Raw genomic sequence first — 19,592 nt, 5'->3', positions numbered from 1 at the left:
GGAAAATGGGTTTATATCATAGAATGTGGAATGACCAGGGTGGGGCAAAGGACTCCTGTCTGCTGGAGCTAGGTGTGAATTTCAACTGACCACCTTGATTAGCATTTGATGGCTTGGCAGTTTTTCAACTGACCACCAGATTGCCCCCGGCACTGCCAAGGCATCAAATGCTAATTAAGGTGGTCAGTTGAAACATTCACACCTAGCTCCAGCAGATAAGAGTTACGTGTTGTCCACGAGGACTCCCAAGATCTTTTCTACACATACTGCTCTTGAACCAGGCACCATCCCCCATTCTGTATCTTTGCATTTCCTTTTTTCTGCCTAAGTGGAGTATCTTGCATTTGTCCCTGTTGAACTTGACTACCTCTCACGTATTTATACACTTGTGTCTTGGCAGGGTTAGGCTTCAGGTGGTTATCTTTGTAGTAGCTGGGGAGATCTTTCAGGGCATTAGTAAGTTGGATTTAATCTGGGTTGTTGTAGGTTTTTCCGAGCTATATGGCCATGATAGCAAGCATCCTCAGAGGTAGTGAGGTCTGTTTGAAGTAGGAAAAAGGGTTTATATATCTGTGGAATGACGAGGCTTGGACAAAGGACTCTTGTCTGTTGGAGCTAGGTGTGAATGCATGTGGACAATTTCAACAGAAAGGAAGAAACCATGAAAATGAACAAAATCTGGCTACCAGTATTAAAAAAGTCAAAAATTACAACAGCCAACAACAGAGGGGAAACAATCAGGCACATCAAATCACTCTCAACAAAAGAATCCCCCAGGCACTTCCAAGCCATTAAATGCTAATCAAGGTGGTCAGCTGAAACATTCAAACATTCCAACAGACAAAAGTTCTTTGTCTCACCCTGGTCATTCCACAAATATAAACCCATTTTTCCTAGTTCTAACAGACCTCATTACCTCTGAGGATGCTTGCCATAGATGCAGGCGAAACGTCAGGAGAAAAATTGCCTCCAGAACATGGCCATATAGCCCGGAAAAACTTACAACAACCCAGTGATTCCGGCCATGAAAGCCTTCGACAATACATTGGATTTAATCTGTTTGAAAGTCTCAGATTATGTGTTGTCAAAGGCTTTCATGGCTGGAATCACTGGGTTGCTGTGAGTTTTCTGGGCTGTCTGACCATATTCCAGAAACATTCTCTCCTGACGTTTCACCCACATCTGTGGCAGGTATCCTCGGAGATTGAGAGGTCTGTTGGAAACTGCGTGAGGACATTCCACAGATATATAAACCTCACTTGCCTAGTTTCCAACAGACCTCACAACTCTGAGGATGCCTGCCATAGATGTGGGTGAAACGTCAGGAGAGAATGCTTCGGGAACATATCCATACAGCCCGGAAAACTCACAACAACCCAGTCTCAGTGTATGTCTTTCTCGAGTTCCATGGGTTTTTAAAATTATTTTCCTAACTACATTAAAAAACCATTTGAGAGTTGGATTGTTTGGAAAACAGGAAGACCTTTTGAATGGCCTTACTCTGTATTTCCCATAATCATTGGCAGCCGTAATATAGAAATTCAGGCTGGGGTTTTTTTTTTCAATCTAGAGATTCCTGGAATTGAATCTGGACGATGCTTGGAAGAGCATTATTTGGGCCAAAACTACCCGAATCCCCCAGACAGCATGCTTGTTGGGGGATTCTGGGAGCTGCAATTAAAAACAAAATTTTGAAGCTCCCTGAATAATAATAATCATAATAATCATAATAATCATAATAATAATCTTTATTTATACCCCACCACCATCGGCTTACATGGGGCCAAACCCGGACAGCACATTACAGCAATAAAATCAAAACATAATAAATAATAACAAAGGTTCCAAGATTACAGGAGACAGGTCAGGATACCAAAAATCCAACAGACCTGGGGGAAAAACCAGCAGCATCCACCACCAAAATACAACAGAGACTTTTCTCCCAAAGATAAGTCTCAAAGTTAGCTCCTTAAATCCAGTAACACCCAGTTGCAACCCATCTCCTGCACACCTCCACCCTTAATTGCTTTTACCTGTAAACTGTTACTTACAAACTACTCAACCCTTTAGAAACAAGACTTACATTAACCCTTCCATCACCAACTGCCAGGTCTACCACCACCAACCACCATCAACTATGGAACATATGACACTAAACATCCCATTTGGGGGCACGAGCTCCAGTAGCAAAAACTTTGGGGGGTGCAAAAGGTCAGGACACAAAAAATCCAAACGACCTGGGGGGAAAACCAGCAGTGCCCACCAACAAAATACAACAGAGACTTTTCTCCCAAAGATAAGTCTCAAAGTTAGCTCCTTAAATCCAGTAACACCCAGTTGCAACCCATCTCCTGCACACCTCCACCCTTAATTGCTTTTACCTGTAAACTGTTACTTACAAACTACTCAACCCTTTAGGAACAAGACTTACATTAACCCTTCCATCACCAACTGCCAGGTCTACCACCACCAACCACCATCAACTATGGAACATATGACACTAAACATCCCATTTGGGGGCACGAGCTCCAGTAGCAAACACTTTGGGGGGTGCAAAAGGTCAGGACACAAAAAATCCAACAGACCTGGGGGGGAAACCAGCAGCATCCACCACCAAAAATACAACAAATACTTTTCTCCCAAAGATCAGTCTCAAAGTTAGCTCCTCAAATCCAGTAACACCCAGTTGTAACCCATCTCCTGCACACCTCCACCCTTAACTGCTTTTACCTGTAAACTGTTACTTACAAACTACTCAACCCTTTAGGAACAAGACTTACATTAACCCTTCCATCACCAACTGCCAGGTCTACCACCACCAACCACCATCAACTATGGAACATATGACACTAAACATCCCATTTGGGGGCACGAGCTCCAGTAGCAAAAACTTTGGGGGGTGCAAAAGGTCAGGACACAAAAAATCCAACAGACCTGGGGGGGAAACCAGCAGCATCCACCACCAAAAATACAACAAATACTTTTCTCCCAAAGATCAGTCTCAAAGTTAGCTCCTTAAATCCAGTAACACCCAGTTGCAACCCATCTCCTGCACACCTCCACCCTTAACTGCTTTTACCTGTAAACTGTTACTTACAAACTACTCAACCCTTTAGAAACAAGACTTACATTAACCCTTCTATCACCAACTGCCAGGTCTACCACCACCAACCACCATCAACTATGGAACATATGACACTAAACATCCCATTTGGGAGCACGAGTTTGAGTAGCAAGAACGTTGGGGAGGGGATGCAAAATGTCCTGGCTCTTCCGCTGCGCCTTTGGTGATATCATAGAATGTGGAATGACCAGGGTGGGGCAAAGGACTCTTGTCTGCTGGAGCTAGGTGTGAATTTCAACTGACCACCTTCATTAGCATTTGATGGCTTGGCAGTGTTCACCAAAGGCGCAGCGGAAGAGCCAGGTTTTAAGGTTCTTTTTAAACATTTCTAGTGAACAGGCTTTCCTGATCTCTCCAGGTAAAGAGTTCCAAAGTCGGGGGGCCACAGAGGAGAAGGCTCTCTCCCTTGTTCTCACAAGACGGGCTTGTGAGATTGGTAGAGGTGAAAGGAGAACCTACCATATTGAGAGAGATTTTCCTCTTTCTGAGGATTCGACAGCACTATTCTGCTGAAATCGGCTCCGGATCAGTTAACCGTGGGCTAATTTGGAGCCTGTCCCATTTCTGTCGTGGTTTGCCTCCCGCTGGCATGCTATTGATTCTCCCACCAGCTTGTTTTCTGCTTCCTTGGAGATTAGTATGCGGAACAATGGCTTCAAACTACAGGAGAGGAGATTCCATCTGAACATGAGGAAGAACTTCCTGACTGTGAGAGCTGTTCAGCAGTGGAACTCTCTGCCCCGGAGTGTGGTGGAGGCTCCTTCTTTGGAAGCTTTTAAACAGGGGCTGGATGGCCATCTGTCAGGGGTGATTTGAATGCAATATTCCTGCTTCTTGGCAGAATGGGGTTGAACTGGATGGCCCAGGAGGTCTCTTCCAACTCTTTGATTCTATGATTCTATGATTCCACCTCTAATATTCAATCCTTGCAGCGGTTATCACATCGTGTAATGTTCTCCCCATATTTTCTTTCTCCTGTTCCAGGTTTGTGGGCAGAATTAACATCTACAAGGAGAACCAAGAACCCATAGCCAGGTTTGGCATCGGTTTTGTTTATTATTGTGTTATTGTTCTGCCGCATCGATCTATGGTTTCTAATTTGCTGGTTTGGCTTCTTGTCGCCTAAAGCACATTGTTGACATCAATTCTCTTCTGACCTCTCTGTATTTTTCCCCTTCCCTCGCCTATGTCACCCCTGCTGTAATTTTGCATGTTCCATATAACATTGATTAGGAATGCTGGCTTCATAGCGTCATCTAATTTCAATATACTACACCTCTGAATCCTTCTATTGGGGGCCACAGTGTGACGGCATTTTTCTGAATGTAGGCATATGCAATCCATACAAAAAATGGTCCTAAACTGCATTCATAAGTAGCTAGCACTTTGTTTCTAACGTTCTTTCTAAATTTTGGGGGGTAAAAGTTTCAGAACTCTAATTGATTGATTGATTGATTGATTGATTTACAGTGTTTATATTCAGCCCTGCTCACCCTGCAGAGGACTCAGGGTGGATTACAATGTACATATACATGGCAAACATTCAATGCCTTACTTACTTAAGCAATCCCTCATTTTCCAAGGAGGATTGTCTTCCAATATTCTTGTGGGTCCGTAGGCAGAAAAAGCTGCCCTCGGCTTATACTCAAGTCAAAGTTATTTATCATTTTACTCCGTTATTACTATTATTTTTATTACATTTATTATTTTACTCTATTATTGGCATTATTTCATTTGCATTATTTTACTGTATTATTATTTTATTACATTTATTTTACTCTATTTATTATTATTATTATTATTATTACATTTATTATTTTACTCTATTATTGGCATTATTACATTTGCATTATTTTACTCTATTATTATTTTATTACATTTATTTTACTCTATTTATTATTATTACATTTATTATTTTACTCTATTGTTGGCATTATTACATTTGCATTATTTTACTCTATTATTATTTTATTACATTTATTTTACTCTATTTATTATTATTATTATTATTATTATTATTACATTTATTATTTTCCTCCATTATTGGCATTATTTCATTTGCATTATTTTACTCTATTATTATTTTATTACATTTATTTTACTCTATTTGTTTTTATTATTATTATTACATTCATTATTTTACTTTATTATTATTACATTTATTATTTTACTCTATTATTGGCATTATTACATTTGCATTATTTTTATTTTTATTTTTATTACATTCATTTTACTCTATTTATTATTATTATTATTACATTTAGTGTTTTAGTCTATTATTGGCATTATTACATTTACTTTATTTTACTTTATTTTACTCTCTTAATATTGTATAACATTTATCTTACTCTATTTATTATTATTATTATTACATTTATTATTTTACTTTATTATTATTTTTATTATATTTGTTATTTTACTCTACTATTGGCATTATTACATTTGCATTATTTTACTCTATTATTATTTTATTACATTTATTTTACTCTATTTATTATTATTATTATTACATTTATTATTTTACGCTATTATTGGCATTATTATATTTGCATTATTTTACTCTATTATTATTTTATTACATTTATTTTACTCTATTATTATTATTATTATTACATTTATTATTTTACTTTATTATTATTACATTTATTATTTTATTTTATTATTATTACATTTATTATTTTACGCTATTATTGCATTATTACATTTGCATTATTTTACTCTATTATTATTTTATTACATTTATTTTACTCTATTATTATTATTATTACATTTATTATTTTACTTTATTATTATTACATTTATTATTTTACTCTATTATTGGCATTATTACATTTGCATTATTTTAATCTATTATTTTATTACATTTATTTTACTCTATTATTATTATTATTACATTTATTATTTTACTTTATTATTATTACATTTATTATTTTACTCTATTATTGGCATTATTACATTTGCATTATTTTAATCTATTATTTTATTACATTTATTTTACTCTATTTATTATTATTATTATTATTATTATTATTATTACTATTATTATTACATTTATTATTTCACTTTATTATTTTAGAGCCCTGGGTCCTGAGAACCTCTTGCTAAAGGGAGCAACATTAAAAAACACCCCGAAGATTTACGGTGAGTAACTGTCTTTGATCTTCCAGTAAAAGAAAACACATTCTCCTGGGGTCATTGTGAATTTCACACCAGTGCCACCTCTTCCACTTACGGGATGTGGTTCTTGAATATCTCCTTTAACATTTGGACTAAAACCCAGAATGGATTGTTGAAAAGAAGCAAGGAAGCTGAGAGATGATTTATTGTTGCCACCAATTTGAAAAGAACCAGTATTCAGGAGGTTTTACCCCAGTTCCCAATTTTAAAAAGACTTAGCCGATTTGCAATGGAGGTTGCCGATTAGGAACCAAATTTACCATCAAGTTAGAAGGGAGGCTGTTCAATTGCACCTCCTCCTTTATTAAGAAAGTAATAACTCAGTAGTAATTACACTGTATATACTGTAGCGTGACTGGAGAGAAGAATGTAGATTTATTTGGTTACTTTTCCCTACGTTTCTGCCACCACGTGAGGTAAGTTGTAATATTGTGAGAAATGGCACTTTGTACACAGAATAGACGGAACTGAGGCAATCTTCAAATAAAAGTTAACAATGTTATTAAGTACACAGCGTGTGGTTGCAAGACGTAACTTTTCCTTGTTGTACTTGGAATAATACTTGTAACTTTAACAGTTCATTCTTTCAAGTAACACAGTATCTTTCTGACGTAGAGCACTTGTTTCAGACAAAGTTTCAATACAGGGATGTTTCCCTTAGTTGATCCTCCCTAGATCAAATACTAAGTAACCTATTCTTTAGCCTCTCCTTAGACTAAAAGAATACCAGCTATGTTTCACCATTCGGCTGCACTAGCCTGAGAAACTTCCAATAGCCAAACCCAGCTTTTCAAAGCCTCAAAGCTTTGCTTCACAAGTCACTCCGCCACCTTTCCTTTCCTTCTCTCCCAACTCCTAACTCCTCACTCCTCTGAAACTAACTCTTGACTGCTCACTCCTCTAAACCTAAACCCTAACTGATTTTTAACTGTCGTTTTTTCAAACTCTCCTCTCTAAGCTCCTCCCACTTCCCTCTCTCCTGCATCGGTCTCCATGGCAACGCACATGGAGGACTCCTCTGACTTAGGCCGCTCCAGCATTGCTGCAGCCAATCTAAACACAAATACAGTTAAAATCATACAATTTATAATCAACTCCTGTACAATTGTGTTTTCAAAGGCTTTCATGGCCAGAATCACTAGGTTGCTGAGACTTTTTTGGGCTGTATGGCCATGTTCCAGAAGCATTCTCTCCTGACATGTCACCCACATCTATGACAGGCATCCTCAACAGGTCGTGAGTTCTGTGGAATGTCCAGGGTGGGAGAAAGGAATCTTGTCTGTTTGAGGCAGGTGTGAATGTTGCAATTGGCCAGACAGCCCAGAAAACTCACAGCAACCCAGAGTGGATTCAGTGCTTGTCCTTGCCCCCAGCAAGCCTTCGACTGCCACTGTTTCCAGTCTAGTGGAGGATGTCTTTTACATGTCAGTTATGGAATTTTATTTTTGTAGGGGTCGCTGTGTATACCGGAATGGAAACTAAAATGGCATTGAACTACCAAGGCAAATCTCAGAAACGCTCTGCAGTTGAAAAGTAAGCAACTCTGATCAGTTTTATGGGTTTTTCTTTCCAAGACAACAGCTGAATCCCTTTGACTGTGTGTTCTTTCACAAGATCAAGGCCAGTATGCAAAGCATTTTAACCTCCTTTGCTTGTATACATTTCTAACAGCCTTGTGGAAATAGAAATGTGTAAACAGGAAAGAGGCTGAGAGCCCATTGCAGGGGCTTTCCAGGTGTTAATGGCAGCTCCTATCAATCTTATCCATTGCTCATGCTTGCCAGCGCTGAATGGAGAGGAGGTCCATAGAAAGGTTTGCTGCCATTTATTTTCCAGTCCCAATTCAAGGTGCACATTTTGACCTACAAAGCCCTGAATGGTTTGGGACCCACCTACCTGCGCGACCGCATTTCCGTCTACGAACCCATGCAACCTCTTTGATCATCCTTCTCTAGCTCCCACCCTCATCGCAACTTGTGGGGATGAGAGGGAGAGAGAGAGGGCCTTCTCTGTGGTGGCCCCTCGACTCTGGAATTCGCTTCCCAGAGATACTAGGCAAGCCCCCACTCTGGCAATCTTCAGGAGGGGCCGGAAAACATAGCTGTTCCAATGTGCCTTCAATAGTTGAATGGATGAAAATCCCTGACGAAACTCTGCATACAATGCACTCAGAAGCACTTTACTTTCTGTTTGTGCAATTAAATCCTACCACATCCACCGGATCCCCTCCCTGATATTTTCCATTGCCCTATCTCCCAGTGTTTTAACATTTTTAATCTTTGAATTTGGCCCTGCCCACGGTGATCATTTTTAGTGTCTTAATCTTTCGATTTTACATTGTTGTGTTGCTTATTTACATTGGATTTGTATTTTAGGTTATTTTATTTTCTGATTTTCTGTTGTGTTTTTGTGTTATATTGTATTGATGGGCCTGGCCTCATGTAAGCTGCCCCGAGTCCCCTTGGGGGATGGTGGCGGGGTATAAATAAAGTTTTTATTTTTATTATTTTTATTATTTTTATTATTATTAGATTATTATTATTATTATTATTATTAAGTAGATACAAAGGTGGATCAAAACACTTTACTCCTGTGTCATAAAATTGTTATAAATGAACATATGACAGAAGTTGCTCCGAATCACAGCCTGTCCTCTACACAAAAACAACATAGGTAAAGGTAAAGGTTGTCCCTTGACATTAAGTCCAGTTGTGTCCAACTCTGGGGGGTGGTGCTCATCTCCATTTCTAAGCCGAAGAGCCAGCGTTGTCCATAGACGCCTCCAAAGTCATGTGGCCAGCATGATTGTGTGGAGTGCTGTTACATTCCCGCCAGAACGGTACCTATTGATCGACTCACATTTGCATGTTTTCGAACTGCTAGGTTGGCAGAAGCTGGGGCTAACAGCGGGAGCTCGTCCCGCTCCCCAAATTCAAACTGCCAACCTTTAGATCAGCAAGTTCAACAGCTCAGTGGTTTAACCCACTGCGCAACATGTCGCCTGCAAACTTGATGATCCTGCCTTCTAACCCTTCATCTAAATCTTTATTAATGACTTAGATGAAGGCAGGATCATCAGGTTTGCAGATGACACCAAATTGGGAGGGATAGCCAATACTCCAGAGGACAGGAGCAGGATTCAAAACGATCTTGACAGATTGGAGAGATGAATGGCCAAAACTAACAAAATGAAGTTCAACAGTGACACATGCAAGATACTCCACTTTGGCAGGAAAAACGAAATGCAAAGATACAGAATGGGGGACAATGCCTGGCTCGAGAGCAGTACGTGTGAAAAAGATCTTGGAGTCCTCGTGGACAACAAGTTAAACATGAGCCAACAATGTGATGTGGCGACAAAGAAAGCCAATGGGATTTTGGCCTGCATCAAGAGGAGCATAGTGTCTAGATCTAAGGAAGTAATGCTACCCCTCTATTCTGCTTTGGTTAGACCACATCTGGAATATTGTGTCCAATTCTGGGCACCACAATTGAAGAGAGAAATTGACAAGCTGGAATGTGTCCAGAGGAAGGTGTCTAAAATGATAAAAGGTCTGGAGAACAAGCCCTATGAGGAGCGGCTTAAGGAGCTGGGCATGTTTAGCCTTCAGAAGAGAAGGCTGAGAGGGGATATGATAGCCATGTATAAATATGTGAGAGGAAGCCACAGGGAGGAGGGAGCAAGCATGTTTTCTGCTTCCCTGAAGACTAGGACGCGGAACAATGGCTTCAAACTACAAGAGAGGAGATTCCATCTGAACATGAGGAAGAACTTCCTGACTGTGAGAGCCGTTCAGCAGTGGAACTCCCTGCCCCGGAGTGTGGTGGAGGCTCCTTCTTTGGAAGCTTTTAAACAGAGGCTGGATGGCCATCTGTCAGGGGTGATTTGAATGCAATATTCCTGCTTCTTGGCAAAATGGGGTTGGACTGGATGGCCCATGAAGTCTCTTCCAACTCTTTGATTCTATGATTCTATGACCTTGGAGGTGTCTACAGACAGTACCTACTCTGGCTTAGAAATGGAGATGAGCACCAACCCCCAGAATCGGGGTTTAAATAAAGTATTATTATTATTATTATTATTATTAAATGTGAATAGATAAATAGAACCGCTCCGGCAGGAAGGTAACGGCACTCCGTGCAGCCATGCTGGCCACATGACCTTGGAGGTGTCTACAGGCTTAGAAATGGAGATGAGCACCAACCCCAGAGTCAGAGTCGACTAGACTTAATGTCAAGGGGAAAACCTTTACTTTAGGGGCCCAGGAAGATTCCAAAACATTGTGAGAATGCTTCCATGTTCCCTGAATGCCAACCATATCTGCAAGGGGAGTTGTAGGATTAGGTACAGTGAGGGACATGGCCCTTCAAAGTCTCCTTCACTTCCCATGGTTGCCCATTCCTCCTTTAAACCTATCTTATTGTGTCTCCGATCAGTGCAACATTTTGTCCTGAATCGCACAACACAGTGAACGGCTTGTGATGATGATGCTCATTTTTACTCCTGCTTTTGAACGCTTTCTTTCCCCAGGTCGATCAATGCTTTCTTGATCGTCTACTTGTGCATCTTGGTGGGCAAAGCGATTATATGCACCGCGCTCAAGTACACCTGGCAAAGTGTTCCACATAACGATGAGCCTTGGTACAATCAGAGGACCCAGAAGGACAAAGAAACTTTCAAGGTAATGGGCTTTGCTTCTTCCCAATCACTACGGCAGCCGTCCAGGTCCTGAACCGGTGCTTGGCCGCTGTGACGGTCTGGATGAGGGCGAACAAATCGAAACTGAATCCAGACAAGACAGAGGTCCTCCTGGTCAGTCGCAAGGCCGAACAAGGTATAGGGTTACAGCCTGTGTTGGATGGGGTCGCACTCTCCTTGAAGACGCAGGTTCGCAGCTTGGATGTGACCCTGGACTCATCGCTGAGCCTGGAACCCCAGGTTTCGGCGGTGACCAGGGGAGCATTTGCACAGCTAAAGCTTGTGCGCCAGCTGCACCCGTACCTTAGAATCATAGAATCATAGAATCAAAGAGTTGGAAGAGACCTCATGGGCCATCCAGTCCAACCCCCTGCCAAGAAGCAGGAATATTGCATTCAAATCACCCCTGACAGATGGCCATCCAGCCTCTGCTTAAAAGCCTCCAAAGAAGGAGCCTCCACCACACTCTGGGGCAGAGAGTTCCACTGCTGAACCGCTCTCACAGTCAGGAAGTTCTTCCTAATGTTCAGATGGAATCTCCTCTCTTGTAGTTTGAAGCCATTGTTCCGCGTCCTAGTCTCCAAGGAAGCAGAAAACAAGCTTGCTCCCTCCTCCCTGTGGCTTCCTCTCACATATTTATACATGGCTATCATATCTCTTCTCAGCCTTCTCTTCTTCAGGCTAAACATGCCCAGTTCCCCAAGCCGCTCCTCATAGGGCTTGTTCTCCAGACCCTTGATCATTTTAGTCGCCCTCCTCTGGACACATTCCAGCTTGTCAATATCTCTCTTGAATTGTGGCGCCCAGAATTGGACACAATATTCCAGATGTGGTCTAACTAAAGCAGAATAGAGGGGTAGCATTACTTCCTTAGATCTACACACTATGCTCCTATTGATGCAGGCCAAAATCCCATTGGCTTTTTTTGCCGCCACATCACATTGTTGGCTCATGTTTAACTTGTTGTCCACGAGGACTCCAAGATCTTTTTCACACGTACTGCTCTCGAGCCAGGCGTCCCCCATTCTGTATCTTTGCATTTCATTTTTTCTGCCAAAGTGGAGTCTGACTTGGCCACGGTAGTCCACGCCCTGGTTACATCCCGCTTAGACTACTGCAACGCTCTCTACGTGGGGTTGCCCTTGAAGACTGCTCGGAAGCTTCAAATGGTCCAACGCTCGGCAGCCAGGTTACTAACAGGAGTGGCACTCAGGGAGCATACTACTCCTCTGTTGCGCCAGCTCCACTGGCTGGCAATCTGCTACCGGGCACAATTCAAGGTGCTGGCTTTAGCCTATAAAGCCCTAAACGGTTCTGGCCCGACCTATCTGTCCGAACGCATCTCCACCTATGAACCGACTAGGACATTAAGATCGTCTGGGGAGGCCCTGCTCTCGATCCCGCCCGCATCGCAGGCGCGCTTGGCGGGGACGAGGTGCAGGGCCTTCTCGGTGGTGGCCCCTCGGCTGTGGAATGCCCTACCTGTGGACATCAGACAGGTCCCCTCGCTGCTGGCATTCCGGAGGAAGATCAAGACTTGGCTTTACGAACTTGGCTAAATAGTGCAATGGAATACAGGAAGATGGTACAACCGAACATAGGAATTGGTACAAAGGATTATGATTACGGATTCTGATTTGTTGCTGAGGCGCTATGATTATTTATTGATTTATTGATTTATTTACTGCACTTGTAGACCGCCGTTCTCAGCCCTAGGGCGACTCACGGCGGTGTACAACATGTAAAACCAGGTACAATTTACAACATAAGCAATATCACAACAACAATAAACAACATCACTATCAATAATACAATTACACTAAATCATTCGCGACGTCTCATCATTGAATCACAATCCAAATCTCGTTATCCATGTTCCATTCCAATTGTCATTGCCAATTGTTGCAGCACTTACTCATATACCTTCTCAAACGACCACGTCTTTAGACTCTTGCGGAATGTCATAAGGGAGGGCGCTAGTCTGATGTCCACAGGGAGGGTGTTCCACAGCTGGGGCGCCACCACCGAGAAGGCCCTGTCCCTAGTCCCCGCCAGGCGTGCCTGTGAGGCAGGCGGGATCGAGAGAAGGGCCTCCCCGGACGATCTCAAAGTCCTCGTGGGCTCATAGGCCGAGATGCGGTCAGACAGGTATTTTGGGCCGGAACCGTTTAGGGCTTTGTAGGCCAACACCAGCACCTTGAATTGGGCCCGGTAGCAAATCGGCAGCCAGTGGAGCTGGTACAACAAGGGCGTTGTATGCTCCCTGCGTCCCGCTCCCGTTAGTAACATGGCTGCCGCGCGCTGGACTAGCTGGAGCTTCCGGGCCGTCTTCAAGGGCAGCCCCACGTAGAGAGCGTTGCAGTAGTCAAGGCGGGATGTGACCAGAGCGTGTACTACCGTGGCCAAGTCAGACTTCCCAAGATTATGATAATGATTGTTTTTTGACCTTGTATGTATTGTATAATGTGTTTTAATTGCCTGGATATTGTTGTGATAACTTGTATTATGTAAACCGCTTTGAGTCGCCATTTCGGCTGAGAAAAGCGGTATAGAAGTAAAGCAAATAAGTAAATAAATAAATTTGTCTCTGCCAACACCAGGATCATAAATCTTTCTCTCCCTTTCAGCTCTTAAAGATGTTCACCGATTTCCTGTCCTTCATGGTGCTGTTCAATTTCATCATCCCCGTCTCCATGTACGTGACAGTCGAGATGCAGAAGTTCCTGGGCTCCTTTTTCATTGGGTGGGACAAAGAAATGTATGACGAATCCCGAGATGAAGGGGCCTTAGTGAATACCTCCGACCTCAACGAAGAGCTTGGCCAGGTAGGGAATCTTTCCCTTTCAGGACCTCCATTGTGTAGTAGAGTTATCCAGTTATTATCATTTTAGTCCTAAACTGACCTTAGACTTGCCTTCTATTATGAGGAATAAGGAGGGAAAAGGAAAAGTGCCATCTTCTAATCATCATCATCATCATCCTCATCATCATCTATATAAATAAACAAGTAATGTTCATTTCTCTCTTTCACCCTCCATTCGTGCCTCTTCAATTTTCTGCAGCACTGCTGGTCACATCTGACCTCCAGCTGGAGCGCTCAAGGGCCAGGGTTTCCTAGTTCTCAGTGTCTATGCCAGAGTTTTTAAGGTTGGCTTTGAGCCCATCTTTAAATCTCTTTTCCTGTTCTCCAACATTCCGTTTTCCGTTTTTGAATTTGGAGTAGAGCAACTGCTTTGGGAGACGTTGGTTGGGCATCCGGACAACGTGGCCAATCCAGCGGAGTTGATGGCGGAGGACCATCGCTTCAGTGCTGGTGGTCTTTGCTTCTTCCAGCACGTTGACATTTGTCCGCTTGTCTTCCCAAGAGATTTGCAGGATTTTCCGGAGGCAGCGCTGATGGAATCATTCCTGGAGTTACATGTGACATCTGTAGAAAGTCCACGTTTCGCAGGCATATAGCAGGGTTGGGAGGACAATAGGTTTATAGACAAGCACCTTGGTATCCCTACGGATGTCCCGGTCCTCAAACATTCTCTGCTTCATTCGGAAAAATGCTGCACTCGCAGAGCTCAAGCGCTGTCGTATTTCAGTCTCAGTGTTGATGTCTGTAGACAGTCCATGTTTCGCAGGTGTATAACAGGGTTGAGAGGAGAATCGCTTTATAAACAAGCAGCTTGGACTCCCTACGGATGTCCCGGTCCTCAAACACTCTCTGCTTCATTCAGAATAATGCTGCACTCGCAGAGCTCAAGCGGTGTCGTATTTCAGTCTCAGTGTTGACGTCTGTAGACAGTCCACATTTCGTAGGCGTATAGCAGGGTTGGGAGGACAGTAGCTTTATAAACAAGCACCTTGGTATCCCTACGGATGTCCCGGTCCTCAAACATTCTCTGCTTCATTCAGAAAAATGCTGCACTCGCAGAGCTCAGGTGGTGTTGTATTTTGGTGTCAATGTTGACTTTGGTGGACGTCTGTAGATAGTCCACATTTCGTAGGCGTATAGCAGGGTTGGGAGGACAATAGCTTTATAGACAAGCACCTTGGTATCCCTACGGATGTCCCGGTCCTCAAACACTCTGCTTCATTCAAAAAAATGCTGCACTCGCAGAGCTCAGGTGGTGTTGTATTTTGGTGTTGATGTTGACTTTGGTGGAGAGGTGGATGCCAAGGTAGTGGAAATGGTCAACATTTTCTAATGTTACACCATTAAGCTGTATCTCTGGCAATGGAGTTAGCTGGTGACTGCTGGAGGACCACTTTGGTTTTCTCGATGTTCAATGACAGGCTGAGCTTCTCGTATGCTTCTGCGAAGGTGTTTAGAGTAGCTTGTAGATCTTCTTCTGAATGCACACAGACGACGTCGTCATCAGCATACTGGAGTTCTATAACAGATGTTGTTGTAACCTTGGTTTTGGCTTTCAGTCTGCTGAGGTTAAACAGCTTGCCATCCCCTTCTCGCTTGGACTCTGTAATGTGAACAATGCTACTGAACTAAGTCACAAAGGGAGCAAACCGGCCAAAGAAGACAGGGCTGCATTCCTTCCGATGTGGCAGCTCAAAGGAAACATTAGGCAAAGAGGTTCAGGAGTTGATCGCCCGGCGTTAGTGAAACCTGACACTTCCAGGTTCTAGTGTTCCTTTCAACACAGGATTTTTTATATATAAAAAGAACCCTCTTTAAATATGTATAAGCACTAAAGATTGATCCTCTGGGCCCCTGAGTGCTTGATGCTATAATTAGCCTTCACTAAAGCAGGATTTGCATGCTTGTTACCATGCGTGGGGAGGAAATGTCAGGCAGAGCATCCACGCCGAGCGCATCAGCCAGCCTCTTCGGTTGGCCTTCTTTAATTCCCCTTTTAAGCACTGTGTATGTGTGCGATGGCTGCCCTAGAAGGCTAAGAAAGCCAACAAAACAGCACTTTCATATTTGCTTGCAAACACAAACCTGCTTTGAATCCTGCCCCATACTTTCTGCCCTATAAGTTGGGAGCCATCTTTGCCCATCCGAGGGTTAGTTACTGCTTCTCTTAGCCAAATTCGAAGCTGAGAAACAGTGCGGATTGAACACAACCGGACGTGGCAATGGGTTTCTTCAAAGGATGGTATATTTGTTGGAATTCAACCCCTTACCACCCAAGTCTCAAGTCCTCAATGAGGTACAGTTTATTTAGTTTAGTATAGACCGTGCTCTGACCTACAAGAAGCACTGCCTGAACATCAAGTAAAAAGTGGGTGCTAGAAACAATATCATACGAAAGCTGACTGGCACAACCTGGGGATCACAACCAGACACAGTGAAGACATCTGCCCTTGCGCTTGGCTACTCTGCTGCTGAGTATGCATGCCCAGTGTGGAACACATCTCACCACGCTAAAACAGTGGATGTGGGTCTTAATGAGACATGCCGCATTATCACAGGGTGTCTGTGCTCTACACCACTGGAGAAATTACACTGTCTAGCCGGTATTGCACCACCTGACATCTGCCAGGAAGTAGCAGCCAATAGTGAAAGGACTAAGGCAGTGACATCTCCAGCTCATCCCTTGTTTGGGTATCAGCCAGTACGTCAATGACTTAAATCAGTATCTGGCCACTTGGAGTGCTTCTGGTGTTGCTGCAAGAAGGTCCTCCATTGTGCATGTGGCAGGGCTCAGGTTGCATTGCAGCAGGTGGTCAGTGGTTTGCTCCTCTCCACACTCGTATGTCGAGGATTCCACTTTGTGGCCCCATTTCTTGAGGTTGGCTCTGCATCTCGTGGTGCCAGAGCGCAGTCTGTTCAGCGCCTTCCAAGTCACCCAGTCTTCTGTGTGCCCAGGAGGGAGTTTCTCATTTGGTATCAGCCATTGATTGATGTGCTGGGTTTGGGCCTGCCACTTTTGGACTCTTGCTTGCTGAGGTGTTCCAGCAAGTGTCTCTGTAGATCTTAGAAAACTATTTCTTGATGTAAGTCGTTGACGTGCTGGCTGATACCCAAACAGGGGATGAGCTGGATATGTCTCTGCCTTGGTCCTTTCACTATTGGCTGCTACTTCCCGGCGGATGTCAGGTGGTGCAATACCAGCTAAGCAGTGTAATTTCTCCAGTGGTGTAGGGCGCAAACACCCCGTGATAATGCGGCATGTCTCATTAAGAGCCACATCCACTGTTTTAGTGTGGTGAGATGTGTTTCACACTGGGCATGCGTACTCAGCAGCAAAGTATTATTATTATTATTATTATTATTATTATTATTATTACTTTATTTGTACCCCGCTAGCATCTCCCAAGGGATTCGATGCAGCTTACACAGGCCGAAGCCCAAAACACAATACAACAATACAATACCTAAAGCAAATTAAAAACAGTTAAGCAGGAAAACAATAACAGTAACAATACAACAAAAGTAGCACAGCGCAAGGGCAGATGTCTTCACTGTATCTGGTTGTGATCCCCAGGTTGTGCCAGTCAGCTTTCATATAATATTGTTTCTAGCACCCACTTTTTGCTTGATGTTCAGGCAATGCTTCTTGTAGGTAAGAGCACGGTCCAGAGTGACTCCCAGGTATTTGGGTGCACTGCAATGCTCCAGTGGGATTCCTTCCCAGGTGATCTTCAGAGCTTGGGATGCTTGTCTGTTCTTGAGATGAAAGGCACATGTCTGTGTTTTAGATGGGTTGGGGATCAGCTGGTTTTCCCTCTAATAGGCAGTAAGAACACCTAGACCTTCAGAGAGCTTCTGTTCAACCATCTCAAAGCTCCCTGCTTGAGCGGTGATGGCACGATCATCAGCATAGATGAAACTCTCTGTCCCTTCTGGCAGTGGCTGGTCATTTGTGTAGATGTTGAACATGGATGGAGCAAGCACGCTCCCCTGAGGCAGGCCGTTCTTCTGTTTCCGCCATCTGCTTCTCTGGCCCTGGAACTCAACAAAAAAGCTCCTGTTTTGTAGCAGGTTTCCTATGAGGCGGGTGAGGTGGTAGTCCTTTGTGATGTTATACATTTTTCTCAGGAGGTGGGAGGAAACACTTGAATGCCCGCACCCCAAAAGAGGAATGTCTAATTCTGTCCCTCATTTCCTTCTAGGTTGAATATGTCTTCTCTGATAAAACGGGGACGTTAACAGAAAACACCATGGAGTTCATTGAGTGCAGCATTGATGGCTTCAAGTACAGCCATGCCTTCTCAGAGGTTGACGGAGGAAAGGCTTCGGAGAAAGCAGCGCTGGTAACATTTACTATTGCTGTTCTTTGGTGCTTGAAGGTTCTTCATTTTGGACTGCCACTCCCAGAATCCCTCCTATCCCATGTGGCATATAATCTGTTTTGTGGACTTGGATTATAGAATCATGGAATTGGTAGAGACCTCGTGGGTCATCCAGTCCAACCCCATTCTGCCAAGAAGCAGGAAAATTGCATTCAAAACACTCCTGGCAGATGGCCATCCAGCCTCTGTTTAAAAGTCTCCCAAGAAGGAGCCTCCACCACATTCCAGGGCAGAGAGTTCCACTGCTGAACATCTCTCGCAGTTAGGAAGTTCTTCCTCATGTTCAGATGGAATCTCCTTTCTTTCCTGTAGTTTGAAGCCATTGTTCCATTGTGTCCTAGTCTCCAGGGCAGCAGAAAACAAGCCTCCTCCCTCCTTCCTATGACTTCCCCTCACATATTGATACATGGTCCTCATCATGTAATATAATATATTGTATATGCATATCATATTGATAATAATATTATAATGTAATGCAATATAATACTACTACTAATAATACAATATAATTATATATTACATATAATATTCCTAATAATATTACAGTATAGTGGTAATAGCACAATATAGTAATATAAAATACTAATATTGTGCTATGCTAATAATATTATATATTGTATGTACATACAACTTTGAAGTCTCCCTGAGTCCCCTTCAGGGTGAGAAGGGCAGGATATAAATGCCATAAATAAATAAATAAATAATGTCTCCTCCCAGCCTTCTCTTCTGAAGGCTAAACATGCCCAGCTCTTTAAGCCGCTCCTCATAGGGATTGTTCTCCAGACCCTTGATCATTTGAGTTGCCCTCCTCTGGACACCTTCCAGCTTGTCAACATCTCCCTTCAATCTCCCTTCAATTGCTCAGGATTGGGCATAATGTGATTCCAGGTGTGGTCTGACCAAGGCAGAATAGATGAGGAACATGACTTCCCTGGATCTAGGCACTTCTGCGTGTGCCGTGCCCCATCTCTCCCCTACTCCTTACTCTTCTCTAATGCTGAAGGAGGCTTCTGTGGGTGAGGTCTCTTCTACATCTTACTATTATTATCATCATAGCAGTAGGATTAGCATACTCTACACCAGGTATGGGCAAACCCTTTGGGCTCTTTTATCAGGTCTCCTTCTCTCACACCATCCTGTCCTCCTTTCCTTCTCTTTTGCTTCCTCCTTCCCTCCCTCCCTTCCTTACCTCCCTGTTTCTTCTTCCCTCCTTCCTTCCCTTCCACCCATCCCTCCCTCTTTCTCCTTCCTTCCTTCCTTCCTTCCTTCCTTCCTTCCTTCCTTCCTTCCCTTTTGTCTTTCCTTCTCTTCCTTCCTTCCCTCCCTCCTTTCCTTCCCTTCCCTTCC

General features: G+C 43.1%; 1 protein-coding gene across 5 annotated transcripts in view; it reads left to right on the top strand.

The window, feature by feature from the left end:
* Positions 1-19,592, top strand: part of ATP11C (ATPase phospholipid transporting 11C) — a 188,636-nt gene that overhangs the window by 95,245 nt on the left and 73,799 nt on the right. For all 5 annotated transcript variants that reach the window (XM_067471661.1, XM_067471660.1, XM_067471663.1 and 2 more), the window contains exons 8-13: positions 4,109-4,159; positions 6,201-6,265; positions 7,753-7,834; positions 10,833-10,983; positions 13,628-13,825; positions 18,066-18,206. In XM_067471661.1, the coding sequence (XP_067327762.1) occupies positions 4,109-4,159; positions 6,201-6,265; positions 7,753-7,834; positions 10,833-10,983; positions 13,628-13,825; positions 18,066-18,206 (688 nt within the window). The remainder of the gene's footprint in view (positions 1-4,108; positions 4,160-6,200; positions 6,266-7,752; positions 7,835-10,832; positions 10,984-13,627; positions 13,826-18,065; positions 18,207-19,592) is intronic.

Source organism: Anolis sagrei, chromosome 10, assembly GCF_037176765.1.
Source record: "Anolis sagrei isolate rAnoSag1 chromosome 10, rAnoSag1.mat, whole genome shotgun sequence".
Lineage (NCBI taxonomy): Eukaryota > Metazoa > Chordata > Lepidosauria > Squamata > Dactyloidae > Anolis > Anolis sagrei.
Note: the sequence above shows the minus strand (reverse complement) of the source record. Positions and strands in the feature narration are given on the sequence as shown.